Source organism: Thamnophis elegans, chromosome 1, assembly GCF_009769535.1.
Source record: "Thamnophis elegans isolate rThaEle1 chromosome 1, rThaEle1.pri, whole genome shotgun sequence".
Classification (NCBI taxonomy): domain Eukaryota; kingdom Metazoa; phylum Chordata; class Lepidosauria; order Squamata; family Colubridae; genus Thamnophis; species Thamnophis elegans.
This window is the reverse complement of record NC_045541.1, coordinates 76,909,356-76,933,561: the sequence shown is the minus strand read 5'-3', so window position 1 is coordinate 76,933,561 and position 24,206 is coordinate 76,909,356. Positions and strand designations below refer to the sequence as shown.

The window sequence follows — 24,206 nt, the reverse complement described above, 5'->3', positions numbered from 1 at the left end:
AAGCCACTCCCACAAAGCAGGCCACACCTACAGAAGAAGTTCTAAAAAAATTTGAAAACCACCACTGGATTGTACCTACAGTGGAATGTCTTGAGTCCATAGAGTTGAAGGATGGAAACATCAAACCTCCTCTACCGTGAGTTCTCTGGGTCTTCACCCCTGAGTTCCACCTCCTGGCAGTTAGTTCCTGTTGCTGTTACCCAAGCAGCATTTTATTTGACATTCTCTGCTGGCACTTCTGACTGACAGGCCACAAGATAACAAGCTGGATGCCTGCTACAGTCTAGTGATAGGCAAAATTGGATGGACCTTTAGAATTCTTTTCACCTATAGTTAAAGATGGCAACTCCATCATAGTCCAAGGCTTGGCACAGACTGAAACCTAGAACCCAATAAACAAGCAACAAACCCAAGAGATAAGACAAGAGGTACGGTGAGATGGAATCCAGCGTTTACAGCAAGGCGAACACCACAAAGCTAAGGCCTGAAAACTCGTTCTCAGAGTTTTCTCTCAAGGAATAAGGCCAATAAATAAGCTAAGCTGAACCAATACCCAAATACACAGCTGAGACACCTTACAGTTTACTCTCCTCCTAGCCTGATTTTCTACCAGTCTGTGTGACCCATGGGCCTCAGTCCTCTGCTGTTTAAAGCCTGCTTCTGCTTGGAACTAGATGGCTGGTCTCCAGAATCTGAAGTAGAGACAAGTTGTCCTGAGGTCTTGCTGGATCTACCTCAGCCCAAGTGGAGTCATAGGCTTCTATGGTGCTGGAATCATCCCTTGCATGACTATTATTGGGACACAATATTTCCCCATGTGTTGGCAAGTGTGGGAAACTCATGCACTGGGCTGTCTTCCTAGCGATTAAAGATAAACATGAGACCAAAAAAGCTTATTCCATTTTTTTAAGAATAGGAAGTCATTTCAAGAAGTAATAAACACACAGAGACATCTTGAATCCTTAGTTCACAATAGATCATGTAATTTAGAAGTGTGCAGTTACAGGATTTTAGTCTTTCCTTGGGAGCGAGATCAATCTCACAAGAGATAAGCAAAATCAAATTTAATTATAAAAAAGAGATAAAATATAAATCTTATATAATTATAAGCTTGAAAATGTTCATATTCAACATCATAGAAAGAAAGTTACAGATTGTGGGAACCAAACTGTCGCCATAACAGGCTAGGTAAAATAGCTAGGAAACAAAGAACAAAGCTATCTGAATTAAGAACCTAGTGGACATTTACCAAGGCCAGTTGGCTGATGTGCCAAGGAAACAATTCTGAGAAAAACAAGATAAGAAAGTGTTGGGATTCATTCTGGGTGTTTGCGTGCAGGGCAGCTTCTGCTGTCTGAAACACACATACACAGGGATGAAAAACATCGCACCAGAAACATCTTTCTGGCCTAACGGTCATAACTCACTATGCAGCCTCATGTAACAAGAACTATGTGAGCCAGCTACTCCCACACATGCCCTTTCTCCCCCCTATGCTGTGCTATAACTTTCTATTCCCTCTCTCCCCCTCCCAATACCATGCAGCTTGTAATCTTCTGTTCCCCCTTTGCCCGCTCTTTGCCATGATGTGATTTTCTATTGGTTTATTTGTAGAATGCTGTGAACTTTTCATTAGTTTACTTGTGCCATGTGTGATTATATATGCCTTTTGATACGCTCCTTTTTGATGACGCTGTAACTAACTTTTTCTAATAAAAAAGCACTCTGAAGAGACAGAGATTGCCATTTCACCCAAACTGCAGCCTTCGTGTTTTATTGGGAAGCAGTTTCAGGAATTGGAACCGTGAAGTGGACCACCGGTTGGGGAGACCCCTGCACCCTGCAGGCGCAGTCTCTTCAACAGACTTTCTCTGATCATGATCAGCAGCTAAATGTAAAATGGCCAGTAGCATCTACTATACATATATCTAATCTCAGCTTTATACTCTAGAAGAAGGCGGGGGGTCAAATCCACAATGACACATCGTTATGTGATATATAAGAGCCGAGGTGGCGCAGTGGTTAGGATACAGTACTGCAGGCCACTTCAGCTGACTGTTATCTGCAGTTCAGTGGTTCTAATCTCACCGGCTCAAGGTTGACTCAGCCTTCCATCCTTCCGAGGTGGGTGAAATGAGGACCCAGACTGTGGGGGCCATATGCTGACTCTGTAAACCACTTAGAGAGGGCTGAAAGCCCTATGAAGCGGTATATAAGTCTAACTGCTATTGCTATATTGCAATTTTTCCCCCTTCGCTAAAATGGGGGTGGGCATGTCCAGTGTGTGACGCATCTGGGCTGCAGGCCATGAGTTTTATATCCCTGATCTAGAACAAAAATTCTAGTGACAAAGAACAACTTTTCATTGATAAAGCAATATTTACAAATGCTGAAAGGCATAAAACAAATATTTGCGTGAGCATCGCACACACAAAATGCCCTCTTAGCGAACCAGTAGTAAACTGGTTAGGGACCCACATTGTTTGGAATGTTTTGAATTCAATGGGAAAAAAATATAATTTTCTAAATAATGCAATGGAAAATAACTTTGATGATAACAGAAAAGAGCTTAGAGAAGTCAAAATCAGAAGACAATTTGTTTAGAGATTCTTTGTCTCTACTGAATAAAATGTTCTCAGAATATGGCTCATCTAAGCAAGGAACAAATGTTTTACATTTATTCTTCCGATATGATTTGAAACTATATGCAAAATGGTCTGAAGAAATACATTTACTTTTAGACACAGTTAAAATCTTTAGTGATGACATGAAAATGGTACTTGGATTGAAAACAAATGTGCAATAGTGGCAATAAAAAAAGGGAAAATTGAATACTTAGATGGAATTGAACTACGAAATGCCAGCAAAATGAAAACACTGAAAATGGAGAAAAGTTGTACATATTTGGGTGTTTTAATATTTGTATATTTAAATGAAAAAGAAAGCCAGCCCTGAATATGGAAAATGACTTTTTAAAGTTTTTTCAATCAAAACTGAATGATGGTAAAGTCAGATAGTCAGATAACACAACGTTGTCCTTGCAATATGCTGTACAATAGATATTGCTAGCTGGATTCAGGTGGAATTAGATGCTTTAGACCACAAGACCCAAAATATATGATAATACATCATGCACTAAATCACAAACTAGGGGTGAAATTCAGGAGGTTGTGACAGGTTCTGGAGAACTTGTAGTGGAAATTTTGAGTAGTTCGGAGAACTGGCAAATACCACCTCTGGCTGGCCCCAGAGTGGGGTGGGAATGGAGATTTTACAGTATCCTTCCCCTGCCGTGCCCACCAAGCCACATCCAGAACCGGTAATAAAAAAAGTTGAATTTCACCACTGCCGCAAACCAGGGGTGGGTTTCTCGCCCCGTTCCAACCGGATCGGTTGGAACGAGGCCGGCGGCGTCCTCACGCACGCACGCGGCGCGTGCGTGCATGCACGTGGCGCGCGCATGCGTACTAGCGTCTGCGCGATGCTCCAGCTGCTCCTGGAGGATCGCGCAGGCGTTCTGCGCATGCGTGGAAAGCGCAGAATTCGAAAAAAACGGGTAAGAAGCGGGCGCGGGTGTGCGGGCGCGCGCGGGCGCGGGGGGGGCTTCGTTACTTAAGTTACTTACTTCCGGGTTCGGCGACCAACCGGATCGCAGGGACCGGTGCGAACCGGTCGAAACCCAGCCCTGCCGCAAACCCAACATTATGTTGCTGAACTCAACATCATGCACTGTGATCCTTAACAGTCCAACCACTCCAGCAAGCAACACTGGGGTTTTTTTGTACTTACCAAGAAAAATTGGTGCTTATTTGCTTCAACTAAAGCAGATAGTGGAGGATGAAATCTGAAGTCTCAGTGATTACATAAAAGCAAGCAAAAAGAGGCTATTAAGTCTGCAAGGAAAATATTTTGAAAGTGACAGAATCAAAGGTGACATAAAACACTGAACAGGTGCAACAGAAAATGAAGAATTAGAGAGATAAATCTTTACACGGTCAATATCTAAATAAGATTGAAGGCAATGTGAATAGCAACAAAACTTGTAAATTGTTTCAGACTGGCTTGGTCAAGAAGGAAAGAGAAGACTTAATATTTGCTAGCCACGAATTCCATAAAAATAAAAAAATAGAAAAAGTGGAAACTATAACAAATTAGATTAGGCAAATACGAGGATGAGGCAACTATTGATTATCTGATCGGTACTGGTAGCAAAATTACTTACACACAAATGGTCATCATTTGACACCTTCTCTATATATCACAGAATTTCCTCTGACAAAAATAAGTGTGAGGGGGTTTTGAGGGAGGAAATGAGCTTAAACATTTACTTTAAAACAAAACAAGGAAAGCTTTCCCAAGTCCCAGAAAAAAAGAAAGCCAAAATTCCAGCCCCTAACTATCACCAGGCCACTAAGGATCTCAGTGCAGCTCTTGCCGTAGCAAATCAAGGCTGAGTGGGTTACACAACGTGCATGCTAAACCATAAACAAAACACCCATTTTGGCTTAGTGCACTGATACAGGTAATCCTCTACTTACAACTGGTTACTTAGAAACCTGTTCTGACCCCTCTCTGTACGGTGAGTCATGCTGACACAAGATTACTGCTAGACAATTTATTCACAGTAAATTAACACACGGACAAGACTTTGGCAGCAACCCAGACTTCCACAGATAAGAAATACACACCAGAGCTTCTCCAGCTTTAGTATAATAATTGAGTCCTGCAAACAGCCTCCTCCCAAAGTCTCTTCTTATATACTCTCTTGGGAGGAACCTAATCACAACCACCTGGCCCCAATTCTATATCTCTGTAGCTGCTGTCGGCGCTTATCTGTCCGTCTTTGCCTGGCGTCCGGGACCAACTCCCTTAGCTCCTCCCCACTGCTCCAGGGGCTGACCAACTCCCTTTGGCTTTCACCGCTGCTCCATGCCTCAGGCGCCTCCTGGTGGCCAACCAGCCTCTCTGGTCCCTGTTTGGAATCTGAACCCTGTCCAGGGTCCTCCACATCTTCCAGAGCCGACTCATAGGGTCCCTTGCTATCGGAGTCTGTTTGCAGCTCCAATGGCTCCTGCTGGGCCACAACAGCAACCATTCAAAGTTACAGTGGACTTACTATGGAGCTACTGATGACCTGGATTCAAAGTTCTCATAATTGCACCCCCGGTGGTCAAATGACTGAACTTCAAGCATTTGGCACCCAGACTGCATTTATTGTCATTTGCAGTGTTCCACAGTCACAATTGTATTTTATGATGCAAAAATGCCAAAATTTGCCAAAATGTGACATTTATGGTTTTTGGCAAAACTGCACCCATACCAAGACATTGGTTCACTTAATGACCCACACATAAAAGTTGTAAAATTGGGTTAGTCACGTGACCAATCCTCTTTTATAACCATCACAACTTATGATCATGATAGAAGGCTTCATTACATTCAGATTTTAAGTACTGCATGTACATCATGTTTTACATTATGTTGAAGGCCTCAAGGAAAGGGGGATTTTCACATAAATACAGTAAAAATGGGGCAAAATCTAGAAAGGCAGTGTAATAGCAAGATTCAAGTTGCTTTTGACAAGAGTGTACATGCAACTCTCCAAATACTGACACAGAAAAGGGAAACTATTCTTATTCCACCTTCATAACCACTCTGTCAAAAAGACAAATCTGATTGGCCCAAAGCAGCATAGTAAACTTGATAATGCTTCCTGAGAGTTAATTTCTAGGAACCACTTTATACAATCATAGTATATTAGCCTCAAGTAGTAAAATTTAATGGGACTGTGATATTTCCTGTTGAGGGGAAGACGATTGTATACTTGAATGCTTCATCATTTTAAAAAAAGATTAATATAAAGAGAAAAATAGCAGAGTTTGCATTTGTAGGGCATTTAAATATATCTAACAGGTGGTGGGATTCAATTTTTTTTTTACTACCAGTTCTGTAGGTGTGGCGTGGCTTGGTAGGCGTGGCTTGGTAGGCGTGGTAGGGGAAGGTATACCGCAAAATCCCCATTCCCTCCCCACCCCACTTACCTGCTTTCCAGCCCCATTCTTCTGTGCAGAGCAACAGAAGAAGACCCAGCTGATCAGCTGGGATGCTGATCAGCTGGGACTCAGGAGGCAGAGAATAGATGGGGGTGGAGCCAGTGAGAGGTGGTATTTGCTGGTTCTCTAAACTACTCAAAATTTCCGCTACCAGTTCACCAGAACTAGTCAGAACCTGCTGAATACCACCTCTGCTTCTTACAGCATAAAAGTTCAGTGCTTCGGGGGGGGGGGATGTGTTCAAGAAGAATACCTTAATCACCCTTCATTCCCAAGACCAGTTGTTGGTATATATATTTAACTGCTTCTTGTTTCAACCACTGGTCTAAGGAGGTTAACCTAAAGCTAGCATTCTTTTGCAGCCTTTGGCAAGAGTCTAGAAGAGTGGGCATTTTTTTCTCCCCGGAAATATAATTTCATGTAAAAGTGGCAAGCTCTCATTTAACACCTTACATTAGACTCATAGTCAGGAATACAGGATTCCCCCCCCCCCCGCAACTAGTTTTACAGAAGTGAAAACACTGATGGCTGCTAAAATTGCTTCTCCCAACAAGAACCTTTCTTACTTTTGATATCTGATTTTCTTCTAACTTTTGTATCTACTGATAACTCCCCTCTTATAAGACCAAACAAAATCAAGGGTAAGGATACTAGGATTATACCCAATCCACTACTTGAATAGCAATATCCTGACAGAGGTGGTATTCAGCAGGTTCTGACCAGTCCTGGAGAACTGGAAGCAGAAATTTTGAGTACTGTATATACTCGAGTATAAGCCTAGTTTTTCAGCCCACTTTTTGGGCTGAAAAAAGCCACCTCGGCTTATACTCGAGTCAGTGAAAAATTTGCCCGAAATGGAGGAGAAAAAGGGGCGGGGCCATGCCGCTGGGTGACACTCGTGAATGGCCCAGTGCCCCTGTGAGTTTCCCCTCCCTCTGTGTCAGTTTGCCGCGCAGCGCGCACCGCACCATCCCCCCTCCTCACGTTCTAATGTAATGCAGGGCTGTCTTACGATTCCCCTTCCTCCCCCTCCTGCCGCTCTGCAACGATGTCCCACCTCCTCCTTGTTATGGCAAGCAGCCACATAGCGATGTCCCACCTCCTCTGGTACAGTGATCCAATGATAGGAATCACTGTGCCGTGTGTCATAGGAGGCGGGACATCGCTCCCGCGGCTGCACGGGACATCATCATCACAGCGGGACATCAGCATCATGAGGTGAGTGAAGTATTTCATTGAATACACCGCTAGTTTACTGTTTTTCTTTGAAATAAATATTCAAAAACATTATTGGTATCTATTTTTATTTTTGAAATTTACCGGTAGCTGCTGCATTTCCCACCCTAGGCTTATACTCGAGTCAATAACTTTTCCAGTTTTTTGTGGTAAAATTAGGTGCCTCGGCTTATATTCGGGTCGGCCTATACTCGAGTATATACGGTAGTTTGGAGAACCATTAAATACCACCTCTGGCTGGCCCCGCTCCCATCTATTCTCTGCCTCCCGAGTCCCAGTTGATCGTGAGGAAATGGGGATTTTACAGTATCCTTCCCCTGCCACACCCACCAAGCCATGCCACGCCCACCAAGCCACGGCCACAGAACCAATAGTAAAAAAAAATTGAATCCCACCACTGATCCTGGACCATTGTGGCGTGCGCGAGAATTTTAACCATCCTAAACCCAGGGATATGAATTCTCACGGGTCTTTGCCTGTGGAAATGCATTCTTGGTGGGAGCCAAAATCCAAAACATTTCAAAGGTGCCTGTCTTTGTCACTATGTAACAAATCCCGAGAGAAAACTCCCCCTTGGGAAAGGTGCTTTCCTCAATCTGAACACTCCTCCTTAGCCTATTGTCCCAGGAGGAGATGGGGCATATTTGTGTCCGTTCCCCTGAAAAAGAGAGACAGCTGGATTTGAGGCCTTTGAAAGACAGCAAGACAAAGTCATCTCCCACAGCAAGGGGGTTGAATGGCAAGAAGGAAAGGGGGGAGGGGGAGTGCCCTTTCCAAATTGGAGAGATCTTTATCTCCCAGGTCTAAATCAGTTTCTTGCTACTCCAAAGGGGGGAGTTGGCTGTAATGCTAGCAAGGAGGCAGCAGGAGACAGAGAATAGCTGCCTCTATTGACCTGTGTGTGTGTGCGTGTGTGTGTGTGCGTGTGTAGGTGTGTGCGTGTGTGTGTGTATTTATATATATGCATTAGACTGCAACAACAGCCCAAGGAAAGATGCTTTCCCTGCAGCAAATTGGAAGGATCTTGATTGACATTCCTGCCAAGCTGAAAAACTCAAAGGGTCTGGGTGGTTAGTTGCATATGTACCTTGGGAATTAATCATCACTGTATGGTTTTAATTCACTCAAGACGAAACCTCTCCATGTCTTTCCCTCTGACAGAAAAGACTGCTCCGTGGACTTCATAAATTCCTGCCTGCCTGCCTGCCTGCCTGCCTGCCTGCCTGCCTGCCTGCCTGCCTGCCTGCCTGCCTGCCTGCCTGCCTGCCTGCCTCTCGTCTTTGTCCTCCTTCAGACCATGGCGCTTTATAATTAGTTCCACTTCACTTCCCCTTCTCATTTGCCCCTTCCTCTCCCTTCTCCCTCCCCATGGCCCTGGAAATTCCTAATAACATGGGATAGGCTGTCACCTCCCTTTTTCTACTGATAGAAAAGGAATGCTGTATCTGGGCTGTGGAAATTGAGGTGGCAAATTGTAACCTTTTGCTGCCATCTAGTGGTTGTTGGGATTTTTGTAATCTATACATAAAACTCCCCTCTGCCAGTCATGCCAACGGCAGGTGCCCTCAAATTTAAGAAGTAATTTGGTGGGTCTTAATGCTCCCTCTTCAATTGGGCTAAATGTGAATTTATTTATTTTTATGGATAAGCTAAAAATAAATGTCCATTTATTCTTATGGGTAAGACATAGCCCTAAACAATCAGAACTAAGATCATCTTAGTAGGTAAATGTCTATGGAGATTCTCAGTCATCCAGGTCATGGTTGTCACAAAGGTGCTTTTTCCAAGAGGCAACTGGACTTTGGGATTTTTTTTCTTGAAGATATTTTGTCTGAGAGTCTCAGTGAGTAATAGCTCTCATCTAAATGACAAAAAAAGGAAGGCCTCTCCTTTGACCACAAATAGCCAAAGAAAATAGAAGAAAACAATGTTATCTTTAGTTTGAGCTACCAGGCAAAAATCTGACATAGATTTTTTTTAAGTGTGCGACAAAATCATTTTAAAAAGGACTATTTTCAGCCAAGATGTTCAAATTATTCTGATGACAGTTCATTTTTATTCTATTCTTGTTGAAATAAGAATATGTATGACTGACAGTATGGTGTAGACAAATGTCATCTTAAGACCCCTAGAGATTTCCCCCAAGATCCTTTGGGAGGTCCTTAAAATCAAAGTTATTTGCCTGCCTATATTGAAAAAAAATGCAATATTCAAATCCCATCAAAGAGTTGTGAGAATTGACAATGACAGTAGATGCATCTCTTTTAATTTTAAATGTAGCACAGTAAATATTGACAAATACAACCCACAAAAACAAAACTTTGTTTGGGAATTTTTAAAGGTGGGAAGAGGTCCTGAGAAATAAAAATGTTTTATTTGTAGGTTGTAAGTCAGAGGTGGAGAACTATGATCCCTTTATGATGTGTGGACTTCAACTCCCAGAATTCCTGAGTCAGCATGACTGAATCAGGAATTCTGGGAATTGAAGTCCACAAATCATAAAGGAGCCATGGGTCCCCACCTCTGTTGTAGATGATAAGTATTATGTAATGCATCCTTCTCTTCCTGATGTTCTGTAATATGCAAATGTACAAAGCTCAACTCCCAGAATTCTCAGCAATGGGGACAATGGAATTCTGGGAGTTGACCTCCATGCATTTGAAAGGTGCTCAGGTTGGGGACAATTGATGTAGTAGTTAAAGCTTGGCTTCCTAACATTCAGTAGTACTGCAAGAGACAATTTGCCTGCCTAACACCTGTTGGCGTATTCACCAACCCGCCTGCTCAATTTTGTTAAGATTTTTTAATTTTAAAAAATGAACAGGGAACAAAACAAAGCATCAGACACACTCCAATATGTGTTTGCAGCAATTAGCAGGCCCGGCTGCATCCTGAACTCTTCTGAGAAACACCAATGGATAACTGAGCTCACCACTTCATTTGCTTTCTGGTATGTGGCTCAGCTTGGCAACTTTTCAGGACATGAAAACCTCCAATGCTCTGAGCTGGACCTCAAGAGATTGGGGAAATCTTCATTGGATTAGAATGAAAAGATTTAATTTGGACCCACTGTACATCTATGTCACCCATTTACTATCTGTGAGTCAGTCACTCGCTCTCCAACAAACCAATTCAACATACGGTGAGAATAACACGTTTTTTAATGCACGCTATTTAAACCGCTCAAGGAAAATCAGTAAATAAATATAATAAAGTTCCAGGGGGGGTTCTTTCTCCCCTCAGGAGCAACAAATGGTGTACGTGGTAGTCTTTGGAGTTGTTCATTTTACTCTTTTAATTGAAACCTGATAACGAATGTCTTTTATATGGTATTGAACAAGTGCTCTGGTTGTCACTACAGTGTAATGTACAACATCAGGAGTTTGGACATGAATCTCCCTTGGAGGTTTTTAGTTCTTCTTTATGCTTCCAGATCTTTATATACTACATGTGAATGATGTGATCTTTAACATCAATGGCTTAATGAAATCCTGGCTCAGGAGGTTATGGAGTTACGTCCACATGAAAAACAGAAAGACATTCTTATCGATGTATCCACGGAGGACCCCTTTGCTACCACCGAGTTGCTGAAAAGCAGAACAAAAACATTTTGAAATGTTATTGATCTTAGGTTTTCATGAGGTTTCCAATCGTTATTTCTGTTTCCCGTTGCCTGGGCTTTTAAATTTCATGGAGAACAGATAGAAACGACCAACTTGAAATGCTGAATAAATGCACTCATTTTCCTTCATTATCCAACTACAGCATTTTGTCGCTGGAAAATTGATTCACGCTGTATAAAGCAGAGATTGATATCATAACTGCAGAGTGGAAATCTCAGGCATCCTATTGAATACCTTTGGGGGCCTTTAATAACGGCACATCTTGGGTTAGCCTCGCATTCCATGGATCATTTTGCACTCATGCAATAGGACTTTCTGGTTTTTTTTTTAAAACATTTCTCTTCTCATCCAAGAAGATTCTTCAGCTCTCACTGGACCGGTGGGGGGGGGGAGCACTTTGGGACAACCATGACCTGGATGACTGAGAATCTCCATAGACACTCATGCAATAAGAAGTTTCAAAACCTAGAAAGAATGCAAGGGTCCTCAAATTACTTTTTTCAGGCTTTGATATGAGCTTGTTCTTTCCTACTTCCTGTCAGGCCTGCAGTTTATATTCCTTTTAGGATCTTTGGCCTGCCACACACACTATTATTTTACTATGCTGTTTCATTAGTGTAGTAATTGGGAGGGGGAATAGTAAAGAGTAGAATTGTAGAATGTGTTGTCGTCATTCCTTTCTAGAAGCCCGAGGTCATTTTTTGTCTCCGCACCTCTGCACCTGACCGGAACTAGATGGGTGGAAATGCCAGCATGGCAGAGGAAGATTGGACCATGTGATGGATTTGTGGGTGTGGGGACAAGATCATGAACTTTCAACTGGGTGAAAATCCCAGGAAGCTTTTAGATTTGGGTTGCCACAGATGTACCAACATGTCTCTCTTATTAAATTGGAAGTTTAAGGATAGTTCTGCCTTGGACTCTGATTTATTTCTGGATGATATTTGGAACACTGATAACTTCCATTAAGGATTTTTCATAAACAAAAACACTGCAACAATAAAACTATGTCTACTAAGAAGTAAGTCCCATGTTTCTATTTGATTCCAAATAGAATTCCAGTGGTTCTCAATCAAATGTGCCATGGGCTTGTCTCCAGTGTGCTACAGCATTTTCATCTTATTTTTTCAATATTTTTTGGCATTATGTATATTCTGTATAAACCGTATATTCAATTCAGTGCAGACGTTTTAAAAATTGTATTATTTTCCCTCAAACCATGTCTTACATGTTTAAAAATACATATATAGAATTAATAATTTTCTGGTGTGTCACAGAACTACTGCTGCACTTGAGATTGTGTGGTCAATTCAAAGAAGTTGAGAACCACTGGTTTAAAACAAGAACTTCTGTGCTTCTGTTTGAATTACCAAATTAGCTTTATTTGAAATCTGAAATTGCTCCAAAAAAACACAACTTGATGTAATAGAATTATAGTCAGGGGCAATAAAGAAAAAAAAATGCAATAGGTCAGCTTTTGACTGAAGAAATTACAGGAAGACCTTGTTTACTGCCTGCCAGTTATGGTGATGAAAAAAATAACTTTGTGATCAGGGTGTGCATTTATGACCTCCACAGCATCTCTCTATCATGTTTGCCATTAGAGTCCGTTCATGTGCATTGTCCTATGCCTGACTCATTTTTGCTTTCTCCCTCCCCCCCCAGAGTTTGTTTCAATAAGCAATCTCTCTCTGAGCTGTTTTCCTCTACGTTGCAATGCTTCCCCAAAAGATGATAACCACAAGTTAGTAAACCCAGCTCTGTAATCTTAATTCACTGGCTCCCAACTGCTGCCTGTAACTGACAAGATTTCACTCACATTTCTGCCTGGAGCTGCTAGTGCACTAGGCAAACAGCCAATGCTAAGACATTTCTTTTTATGTGCAGTCTCCACTGTGTGCCTGCTTATATTCTTTTGTAATCCCTTTCCAATGAAAGTAAATATGAACGTAAGTTCTCTTCTTGCTAATTATTCCGGTGCTTGGGTGAGGATTCCAAAGGACAGGAAAGTGAAAGGGCAGGAAAAAGGACAGCTAATGTATAGTCATGGTTGCTTAGCAACCAAGATCTTAGTCCCAATTGTAATCCCTGAATAATTCTCTGCATAGTCTATAAAACAGAGATGCACATCCCAAGTTGCAGGACCATAGTGCATCCTTTAAAAAAAATTGGACTGGGTAGTCATCACATTGCAATGATATTAATAATTTTAAAATTACTAAAATATATATTTTTAATCTTGATCCAACTTCTTTTTAATCACAGCCCCCCAAGCATCCCGTTCAAAGGCAGGCACAACTTTCAGGCTGGAAAGAACATTACGTACTTCAGATAAATTCAACTCATGTTGATTCAAGGACAAATTCATGTGACTTTCTTGGGAACAAGAGAGAAGTAATTTGCCATCACCTTCTTCTAGCATTGATTACTTCCCAGTTCCGGCTACATATATTTTTTTCTGGTAATCTCCCATCCAAGGCCAACCTTTATGAGATTATCCAAGGTCACCGGGGTATTTAGACACACCCACTGGCAACTTTACGAATTCACTGCAGCAGCAGATGGTTAGAATCTGCTCCATCACATAAAAGTGGGACCTGACTTGCTCTAATGATTATGAAAAACATTTTAATACAGATATTATTTCAGAAGAAATTAGCTGAATTTCTGAAATGCATGAGCAGGGGGTAGCAGTAGAATCTTTTTTATTAGCCCAGAAGGCAATTCTATTTGAGCTAAGGAGGGTCCTAGACAGCAGGAAAGTTAAGAACTTCCCTTCTGCCCAGATTTCATCCTAGGAAGATGTGTTGCTCTGTATATGAGGTCAGTTCAGCATTACACAAGACAAATAAAGACACATTTAACTTTATTGGCCAGCAACGTAACTGCATTTAAGCATGGTTAATATATACATATATATATATCTTTAAAAAAGAGCAGACACAGCTTACCAATCAGCATATCTGGTCTGCTTATACCATGGCACTATATGACTCCCAGAAAGAAGGGGAAAAGAAAGCTAGCCAATGTGCGGGTACATTTCAGTAGTCAAACGTCATTTCAAGCTATCATAGCAGTAGTTTAGTTAATAACCCATTTCTCAAGGAACACACCATGTCATATTCAAGAAATAATTCACCCCTAATTCTAGAAATGAATTTCTGTCAATAATTTAAGACCTGTCAACCTTTACAGTGATAATAGTTTTCCCCCCACTCCTGTGTGAACATTTACACAGATGATGATCTGCCTTCTCATCTTCCCATTTGCCTTCTGAACATTCATCTCTTGGACTCAAAACAACAACATGGGTGTTTCAGAACAGTGTGAGTTAATGTTAGGTGTTTGCAGTAAGGTTCTACAAAAGGGGAGAGAAAGAAGAGAGAGAGAGAGATTTTAAAAAAAATACTTTCCTCCACCTTTCCTTTCTCTGAGAGAAAGAATGAATGAATGAATGCGGTGAGAATGAATGAATGAATGCGGTGAGAATGAATGAATGTGGTGGGGTAGGGAATATGGTCACTCAAAGTGGATTGGTCCTGGCTGGGGGGAAATGTTTCAGATCATGTGACTTCCCTCGCTGCCAATTCTGTCAAAAGAACCAATAAGGGAAGAGAGGGGGGAATTGGAAAATGATACTAACAGCCTCCAAGTAAATCACGCACCAGTTTCCCTGGTAGGCTCCAAAGCATCAGACCTTACAGGCAAGTAGTCTGTTAACCAGGCATAGGCAATCTGGTGGCCCACTAGGACTATGGACTGCATCTCCCATAAAACCCAAATGGCAAGGCTAGTGGCCAAGGATGGTAGGAACAACAATCCATAGTGAACAATTTAAAAAGCACAGTCGAATTCCCATTGCTGTGGATGAGGAATAAACGAGCATTAACTAAAGACCTTTATACCTGAAACCCAAAATGGGATGTAGGAAGGGGCAAGAAATGTTCTAGCAATGGATATACCAAGTGGACCCTGGAGAATTATAAAGGATAGGCATCTTCTCTAGGAATTCTCCATGTGGATGAATTCTTGGGAAATCTAATAAATCCAGTGATGGGAGCCAGTGCCTGGTCAGCCTCCTCAACAGCACCAGATGGAGTATTGTGATGGCAGCAAAGAGGTATTGATCACTTTTTTGCTTTGCTGATCAATTTTTAAGGATCACTTTTTAGAAAGGCACCATGTCCTCAACATTTTTTTGTTAATGAATTTCACTCATAGCGTAAGGTGATCAAAAGTTTGGATCTCTTCCTATCAGATCATACCTGGCTGGTAAATGAGACTTTCATATCAATCTTCAAACTTGATAATATATATATTTTCCCCAATGAAAAGAGATATCATTCTGGAAATGGATCTAATTCTATGAAGAGTTACTAATGCATACCACAAAGTGGGATTATCTCAACACCCTTCCTCAAGCAAGAAATCAGTTTTGATTCTTATTTTTTAAGTCCAAAATTTCTAATCGCATGAACAAAATAAGTTCACTTGGTTTGAGAAACACATATTCTTCTCCAGGACAAAAATATTCCTTGAAGGGAAAAATATGCAGGGTACCTTATTCATCCATCCTGTAAGGCGATTAGGAGAAAATTTTTTCCAGTAGGAGTATCTTTTGACAGATAGAGCTATCCTCTTGGGTAAGATGTCATGAAAACTTCCATATAGACACTGTATTTAGGAAAGGGAAGAAGCATCTACTGCACGCACACAATGTTTAGTTGTCATATCTCGGAGCTCAAAGACCTTGACTGATGGTTTGAGAAAAGACAAAGGCACCATGTCCTTGGGAGCTCTGAGGATCTCATTCAGATTGTGTGCTCGTAAAGAATTCAACCAGAATGCATTCTATACCTCCATTGCATTGGAGTGAGAGAGAGAGAGAAATGACTTAGCTAAGCACTGAATTCCCTCCTTATTGACTCAAGGAGGACTATTATTTCTGGCAGAGGCAGTGGATGATCCCAGAATAAATTCCTTGAAGCAGCAAAGTCCTGGAAAAGTTGATAGTTCTGTGCTGCTGTAGAGATGGTCAGGGTGACAGGCTGGAAAGTGGAGGAATTGAATAGGTGGGTGATCCATGAGCTCTTAGTAAGGCTCCAACTTCAAGCTATTATACAGACAGCAAGTAAAGCACATCCCAAATATCTAGGAGACAAAGAGAATAGAGATAAGTAAGAAGAGGGCTATAATATTAAGCCAGAACATCTATGGATCCATGTAGTTTATTTGTTTTGTTTATACCTTGCCTTTATTATTTTTGTAGATAACTCAAGGTGGACATAGCCAACACACTTTCTTCCTCCTATTTTCCCCAAAACAGCCACCCTGTAAGGTATGTTGGGCTGAGAGAGAGTGACTGGTCCAAAATCACCCCAACTGACTTTCATGGCTAAGGCAGGAAATGACAGTCTCCTGCTTTCGAGTTTGGTACCTTAATCACTAGACCAAACAGGCTCCTGGTTTAAATCAGTTTCTCAAATTTAGCAATGTTAAGATCTGTAGATTTTGATTCCCAGAATGGTATGGATTGCTGTAATTTTATATTAATTTTGCTAAAATCTATCGTGTTTCCCCCAAAATAAGCACTTGGCCTTGTTTTCAAGGAGGTCTTATTATTTTTGTTATGCAGGAGCGGCGAGCGCAGTCACTTCATGCTGCTGCTATGTTTTCAGGGAAAGCTTATTTTCAGGGGAGGGCTTATTTTAGCGCATGCACTCAAAAGACCGGTTGGGCTTATTATCCATGGAGGTCTTATTTTCAGGAAAACAGGGTATGATTGCGAATAAAGATTTCAATGTTAACTCCCAGAATTCCCAGGCCAACAGTTTAATGGGGGTGCTGTTTGCTGGAGATGGTTAACAGGGTAAAAGTATTTCACCTGTCACCATCGGTCTCTTGGTCTTTTCTCTTATAAGTCTGGTCTTAGTTCTTATAAACTTTTAAGTTTTTGTTTTCCATTTATCTTTTTTATCATTCATAAGCCACCCAGAGTTGCTTTATCAATGAAATGGAGGGCATAAAAATTTAATAAATAAATAAATTTAAATTGAACAGTATCCTCTAATCAGAAATGCTGAGGATGCATTTAGGTGGACCTAGAAGGAGGAATTGGAGATTTTCTCTTGGTAAGTCATGGGGTAACAGAATAGGATGGCAATGAGCTTTTAAGACAATCAATATATTATGCATAGGGACATTTCTTTCTATGGCACTGTAAAAAAGCAAAACCTGGATTACATCATATCATGCAGATCCAATTTAACAAACATTCTCAAGTGAACTGTTCTGTTCTTAGAAGAATGGAGCTCTCTCCAGCATTTTCACAGCAGGCTTCCTTTTTTTACTACAAACAAAAAACTAACACTCTCCAAAGTTATTTGAAATGTGCATGGAGAAGATACCCAATGATGGAAAACTACTAATTTCCCATACACTGGATGTAATTATCACAGTGGGTTACACCTCTGATGAGGGGAATTTATAAGAAGCTATTCAAAACCTCTTCCTTCCTCAGGGGTTTGCAAATTGATTTGTTGTTGTGCTATATTAACACCAGAGGGCGGTGTTTGACTGCTCTATAAATTTTCACATTTGCTGAAAAAGACTTTTATCCCCCCCCCCCCCAAAACACACACACACACACACACACACACACACCTGAAAAAGGAAAAAAAATTACTGGAACTTCCATTTGCACATTTAACAAAATACAATTTAAAACAATTCAAAAATTCAAGTGTGTCTCTGTTTTTCATTGAGGTCTAGATTGAAAAACAGATTCCAATCCATAAATAGGGCTGCTTGTATCATTTTTAACCCAGCATCCAAACAACATGAAATCACATGGCTATTCATACACAGTAGAAATCCTCTTTAGGCAGGGAAATTTCTAGATGGTAAGAGAGAGTGTAGGTCAGGGGTAGTCAACCTTTTTATACCTACCGCCCACTTTTGTATCTCTGTTAGTAGTAAAATTTTCTAACCGCCCACTGGTTCCACAGTAATGGTGATTTATAAAATAGGGAAGTAACTTTACTTTATAAAATTTATACAGCAGAGTTACAGCAAACCCCTACCGCCCACCATGAAAGCTGGAACGTCCACTAGTGGGCGGTAGGGACCAGGTTGACTACCACTGGTATAGGTCTTCAGAGCCAATTATCCTCCTTTAAATATTGGCTGGCTTTTTCTTTTTTCTTTTTAAAGCGTGGATAAGATCTTTGCAGGGTTTTTTCATAAGAGTTCTTTGCCCTGGAGGAACACACAGCCTGTAAGAGTAAATGACAGCCACAAATCTTCAGGATCCAGAAATACTCGATTTCAAAAAAAGACACAAGGGTGAGAACATTCCAGCGCATATATAGTGTAAAGTAAGATGAGGTTTCAGCTTAAACGATCTGCTGTTGTAAAAATATAAAGTTAAGTTCAGGTCAACACTTTTATGTATGATTGGGGGGGATAGAGGCGGTGGCCTGGGCGAAGATATAGAAAATAACAATTGTTTCAATATTTTAAAAATATTTTGACATGAATTTGTTTGTTTGTAATTTACCTACAAAATCATGATCTATCATTTATCTTGGTGCTGGGTTTTTAAAAATATTTAATGCGGTTTTTAATTTTACAGTTTTATTATAGTTTTTATGTTGTTTTCACTTTTGATTGGAACCACCCAAAGTTGGACATTAGATGGAGGGCTATATAAATGTTTTAAATAAATAAATACCCATAATTTATTACATTTTGGCCCCACAAACCCTAAAAACAAAGGTGATAGCCATGATGGATGAAAACAACTTATTAACTGTTAAAACATATACTGTTTTAGTTGAGGTATACATAAAAGCCACAATGAATCCTGTAGTTCATTTATTTAAAATATTTAAAAATATTTATTCAAAACATTTATATAGCCTCTCATCTTATGTCCAGTTCTGAGTAGCTCAAATAAAAAAAATGAAAAACACCACCAAAACCATAATAAAACTGTAAAATTAACACAATATAATACGTCTATAAGCTTTCTCTCACTTAAATCTTGGTTTTATGACACACATAATGACAGAACTCTAAATTGACTGTCATTCTGAATTTTTTTACTTAGGCTTAAAAAAAATACCTTTGAGAGAAATATAAGATTCCATGTTAGCTTCTCCTTGGAATTTTATCAAATTCATTAGAGAAGATGGTACTTGAGAAGTATTTTTTTATTCAGGTTTATTTCTAAGGCAGGAGAATAAGTAAGATTTCCTTTTATTACCATGCCATCTTCAGCAAGGTTCTAGTTTAGTAAAAACCTCTTACTCCTACTTCAATTAACTGGAACACTGAGCCTCTTATAGTATCAATTTTGGTTACAGCCTTCCAATTACCAACAACCACAGCAAAGTTGGCTTTCCAACTGGCCTGTCAAACTCTGAGCAGGCATAATTCAGTCCTTGCTGGTTACATACCTGTACAAATGCAATGCTGAGTCCCACTGCTCCAATAATTATCAAGTGTTCCTGAATGAAGTTCCCCAGCTTAGTGATACAGCCACCCTGGGAATAAAACATTGAGATGATGTTACTTTTCATATCTATCTTCTTAAGCTGGTTTTATCTTCTCATGCTGTGTGATGTCACATCCTTCAAGGCATAAACATAGGAATGGATGAGGTAAAGCACAGGTTGATACTTGTGGCAAAACTGTCATCAGCTTGAGAATCATCCCCATCTCCTGATAAGCTATACAGCCTTGTATCGAGTAAGTTTTTTAGGAGGTTCAACAATGAGTATTGGGAAAGCCAAGGAAAATCATCAAAACCATAAAAAAATGAAAGTTAGAATATTTTGGACCTGTGAAGTGACACCCAGAAAAATAGGGCATACTTCACTTAATCCTCCAGGGAAAGATTGAAGGCAAATGAGATCGAGGCAGAAGATGAACATCATGGCTTCAAAATCTAAGGGACTGGGTTTGGAAACACTCAACAGCACTTTTTCATGTGGCTGTTGATAAAAATAGGATGGCCAAAATGATTGCCAGTGCCTGATGACAGATAATGGCACAAGAAGAAGAAGAAGAAGAACCAGGAGTATAACCCTAACAAAGCTTGATACATAATTTGGGATCAGCGAAGCCTAGCATTTCTGGAAAATATTACATTTGATGTCTTACCTGCTTCTCCTTCAGATCTTCCAAGATCTTGCAGACATAGAACTATTATCAGGATAAGTGGTTGCATATTATACTCCAAGCATTTTTTTGTTTTTACAGACAACTGGAGATGTCCGAACATTCTCTATTCATTTCATACTCATACACCCCACTAGTGATATAAGGTACGTCCCATGATTTTAAAACTGAGCCAGCAAGAAATATGCTGAGACGATCTAAGGTCAGATCCTTCTTCGGCCATGAAGCTGCTAGATGCCCTCAAACCCACTGGCTATTTAGCCTCATGTTTCTTACAATCTAATTCTTGCAGAGATAAAAACAAGTGATTATATTTATGACAGGAGTCATGAATTGTTCCTTTCCACCTTAACCTCTTTATCAATTGCCTCCCAGGGCTAAACAATTGCAGCGGAATAAATTAAGTAGTATAACTGCCAAAGTAGACTTTCTCAACCTATTTATGGCAGGTCAGATTCAAATGCTGGCTGGAAGGAAATCTCATCAAGAGGAAATGGTTCCTTATTGTTTCTAAGTCTTTGGGAACATTACTTATTTACTTATTTGTGTAGAGTTGCTAGGTTGAGCATTTGGAGCAAAAATAAGCCAGTGCCTCGTGACAACTTAAAAATAGCCCATTTTATTATTACCACCATCTAAACTTTCGTGAATTGGGAAGAAGTAATTTGCAATCCATGAAAGCTTATACAGGGCGGGGCATAACCTTTTCCTAGGGGGTCACAGCAACACTTGTAATAACAACACAAATAATTCATACACCATTCGAAAGCCCATCAAAAACTGAGTTTATTGACACGATTTAATAGTCAGTATGACCACCATTAGCCCTTCGAACAGCATTCAAACGAGGTGGATAAGAACACAACAAATCTTCAAACAGTTCCATTCGATTTTCCAGATTTTTCAACACAGTTTCCAAATTCATTCTCAAAGTTTCAACCGAATATCGATTTTGACCTTGCTCCTGAATCATCAGAGCTTCCACTTCATCCTTAATTATGGCCCCAATGTTCTCTGCCGGATTGAGATCTGGCGAATTTCCCGGCCAGACGTCATTGCCCCAAAATTCGACATTGTTTTCCTTTAACAATTGCTGAGTCGCATTTGCACGCATGCAAGGAGCTTTGTCATGAAGAAAGACAGCCTCACCAACCACCAAGACATTGTCTGGATCACTGAGAAATGGAATGACATTCTCCAATAAAATTTTCTCACGGAAATAACTGCCATCCCAGGATTCCCCTTTATCCTTCAAAACCCAATGCAGTTTCTTGGCTGTGAAAATGACGAAAATCCCGATGCAAGTCGGATTGCGAACGATTTGTCGATATCGTTCATGTTTGGCGATGTCGTCGCCGTCTTTAGCCCAAATTCGATCGTTCTGGAAATTCGGTTTTCGAATGGCATAAACGAAGAATTTGTCAGATGGCGCCAAATGAAGAAAATCTTCCTCGGTCCATTCAGACAACCAATCGCACAACCAAAGCCGATCTTGAACGTGTGTTTGAGTTTTCAATGGTTTGCAAATGACGTGGAATGGCTTCAAACCTTCTCGTTCTCGATATCGGCCGATTGTCCTTTGATCAACTCGTTTTCCACGAATTTGAAGGATTTCTTGGGCCACTTTTCGGTTTCCTTTTCGTTGTTTGCGACTGCCAGTTGCAATGATGGCTTTGCTTTCTTGGGACAGTTGCAGAGGACGCCCTTCTCCAAATTTTGTGAAACATTCTTGGGCTGTTTTGTTCCAATTATCAGTAACCCAATCCGGATGACGTTTCAATTTGTTTGCAATCCATTTTCGATTGATAAACGTCGCTCCAGCATCGCGAGCCTCTCGAAAGGCAATGCATTTTATTCTGTCAATGATCCTTTGTTCTTCCGAATCGAATTTTCCAGCCATTCTTAAAGCAAATTTAACATTTAATAGCTCATTCAATTCAGTTTTTTATGGGCTTTAAAATGAGGTGTCGCGGAAGTTGTAAACTGCTGTCGATCTTGCTGTGACCCCCTAGGAAAAGGTTATGCCCCGCCCTGTACAATAATAAACTGGCTAGTCTTTAAAAGTAGTCCAGCCCTCTTAGTTATTTTTTTTTAAATTATACAGCAGCAATGATAGAAGGAAAAAATTTAGAAACAAAGACAAAAAGAAAGGGGAAATATACAGGGGAAAAATATAGGGAAAATTCAGATAATTGTGATGGGATTTTCTTTCAGAGAGCCTCTTTTCCACAACATTTTAGATAAGGGGCTAAAAAAAAAAAGGTCCCCCAGATACAGCAGTCAGCAGTTGTGTCCTGGGGCAGAGTTTGGTCTGCTTCTGCATGACCAAACAAGCTTAGTTGCAGAAGTTATTCATGTGCCTTCATATCCCTTAATCCTTCCCTGAGCCCCACTGAAAGGGACTGCTTCATCATCATCCAGCAAAGTATCCTAGAGGCTAAAAGCATCAACCAGCTCGGTGAAAAAAAATGGAATTTTGCACCTAAATCAATTCTAAAGGATAGGAGTAGAAATGGGCACTTTAATATATATATATATATATACTTCTCTATTCTTCATGCTGAAAAGCTTATATGCGCAATAAACAGAAGAAAAATACTCTTTAGGGCAAATTCAGTTTCAGATATTCCCATTTCTTTTCTTAACAACAAAAGTAGGTTACCACTGTTTTCTTCCAGAATGTTTCTCCCATTCCTAACATATAGTCCTGGCCTTCCCTGTTGGGTGTCCCCTTCAAATACTAACCATACTGGCTTAGTGAAGATCAGAGAGGTACAGCTGCCTAGCTAGGCTAAACTTCTTGGCCTTGTATGCCAAGAAGAGTAGGGCCAGTCCTGCTAAGGAATGTAAGTATCTATTTACTTACATTTACTTCTCTAGAACAATATAATCAAGATAAATACAGATAGTCTTCAAGTTACGACCACAATGGAGACCAAAATGTATGTAAAGTGAGACATTTAAGTGAGTTTTGTCCCATTTTACGACCTTTCTTGCCACAGTTGCTAAGTGAATCACTGCAGTTGATAAGTTAATAACCCGGATGTTAAGTGAATCTGGCTTCCCCATTGACTTTGTTTGTTAGAAAGTCGCAAAAGGGGATCGCGTGATCTGGGGAAAAAGCAACGGTCATAAATATGAACCAGTTGCACAGCATCTGAATTTTGATCACATGATCATGGGGGTGCGGCAAAGGTTGTAACTGCGAAAAAGTGTCATAAGTCACTTTTTTCAGTGCCGTTGTAACTTTGAACGGTCCCTAAATAAACCATCCTAAATCGAGGACTACCTGTACTGTAATTCTACATGGAGGTTGTTATGATGTTCAAATGCATAATCACTAAGGTATGATTGATCTAAGAGCAGAATCAATCAATGGTCTCCTCAGTGTTTTTGTAACACAATAATAACTGGAGAGGGCTCTGTTTTATTTGATTTCTTTTTACTTTATTTTTTTTTACCTCTTTGTAGATATTTGAAGGATGATCTCTTTTACCACATGCATGGGTCATCGTCTTACAGCAGCTATCCGGGACCTTCCTTCCTTCCGTTTCAACTCCGAACCAATAGCTTTCTCTCCAGTCTGTATAATTATGACTGCCGCAGCACTTAAACTGAAAAACACAGGCAGCAAGACATTATGAGAAAACCAAAATTGCAGGACGTGTTGGCCAAAATTGCAAAATTACGTTTCCTGTCTTTGACAACTTCAAGTATGCACAACTTGTGGCCACTTTTCATAAAAAGGTCAGTACATAACACAACCCACCAGCCAGACAACAAAACAAAAATGTTTTGTTTTTGTTGCCATTATGCATCTCTTATGCATCTTATGCTATGCAACTCTTCCCACAAGTTCACTTTGTTTCTGGAACCTTACAATGTCTCATTTCAGTTTGGGAATGAGAAAAATGTGTATCAGTAGTTTTTAGGAATCCAATGTTTTCCCCCCCAAAAAAAGTACTTTGTAAAAAACAAAACTGCCCTAAAGTCAGCTCTCTTCACCTCCTTTTACAAATGCTGTTCTATTAAAAATACAATTGTTATTATTATAAAGCCCTAGATGCCTTGGGATCCATAAGGGATCCCCTTTTTCCAAGCGTCTCCACCA

The 24,206-nt window shown here is 40.3% G+C and overlaps 1 protein-coding gene across 2 annotated transcripts in view; it reads right to left on the bottom strand.

Annotated features, from left to right (window-relative positions):
* Positions 1-13,761: 13,761 nt before the first annotated feature.
* Positions 13,762-24,206, bottom strand: part of CD151 (CD151 molecule (Raph blood group)) — a 47,049-nt gene continuing 36,604 nt past the window's right edge. For both annotated transcript variants that reach the window (XM_032221523.1, XM_032221532.1), the window contains exons 6-8: positions 23,557-23,709; positions 19,372-19,458; positions 13,762-16,063 (exon numbers count right to left, since the gene is read on the bottom strand). In XM_032221523.1, coding sequence (XP_032077414.1) covers positions 16,004-16,063; positions 19,372-19,458; positions 23,557-23,709 — 300 coding nt within the window. In that variant the 3' untranslated portion in view covers positions 13,762-16,003. The remainder of the gene's footprint in view (positions 16,064-19,371; positions 19,459-23,556; positions 23,710-24,206) is intronic.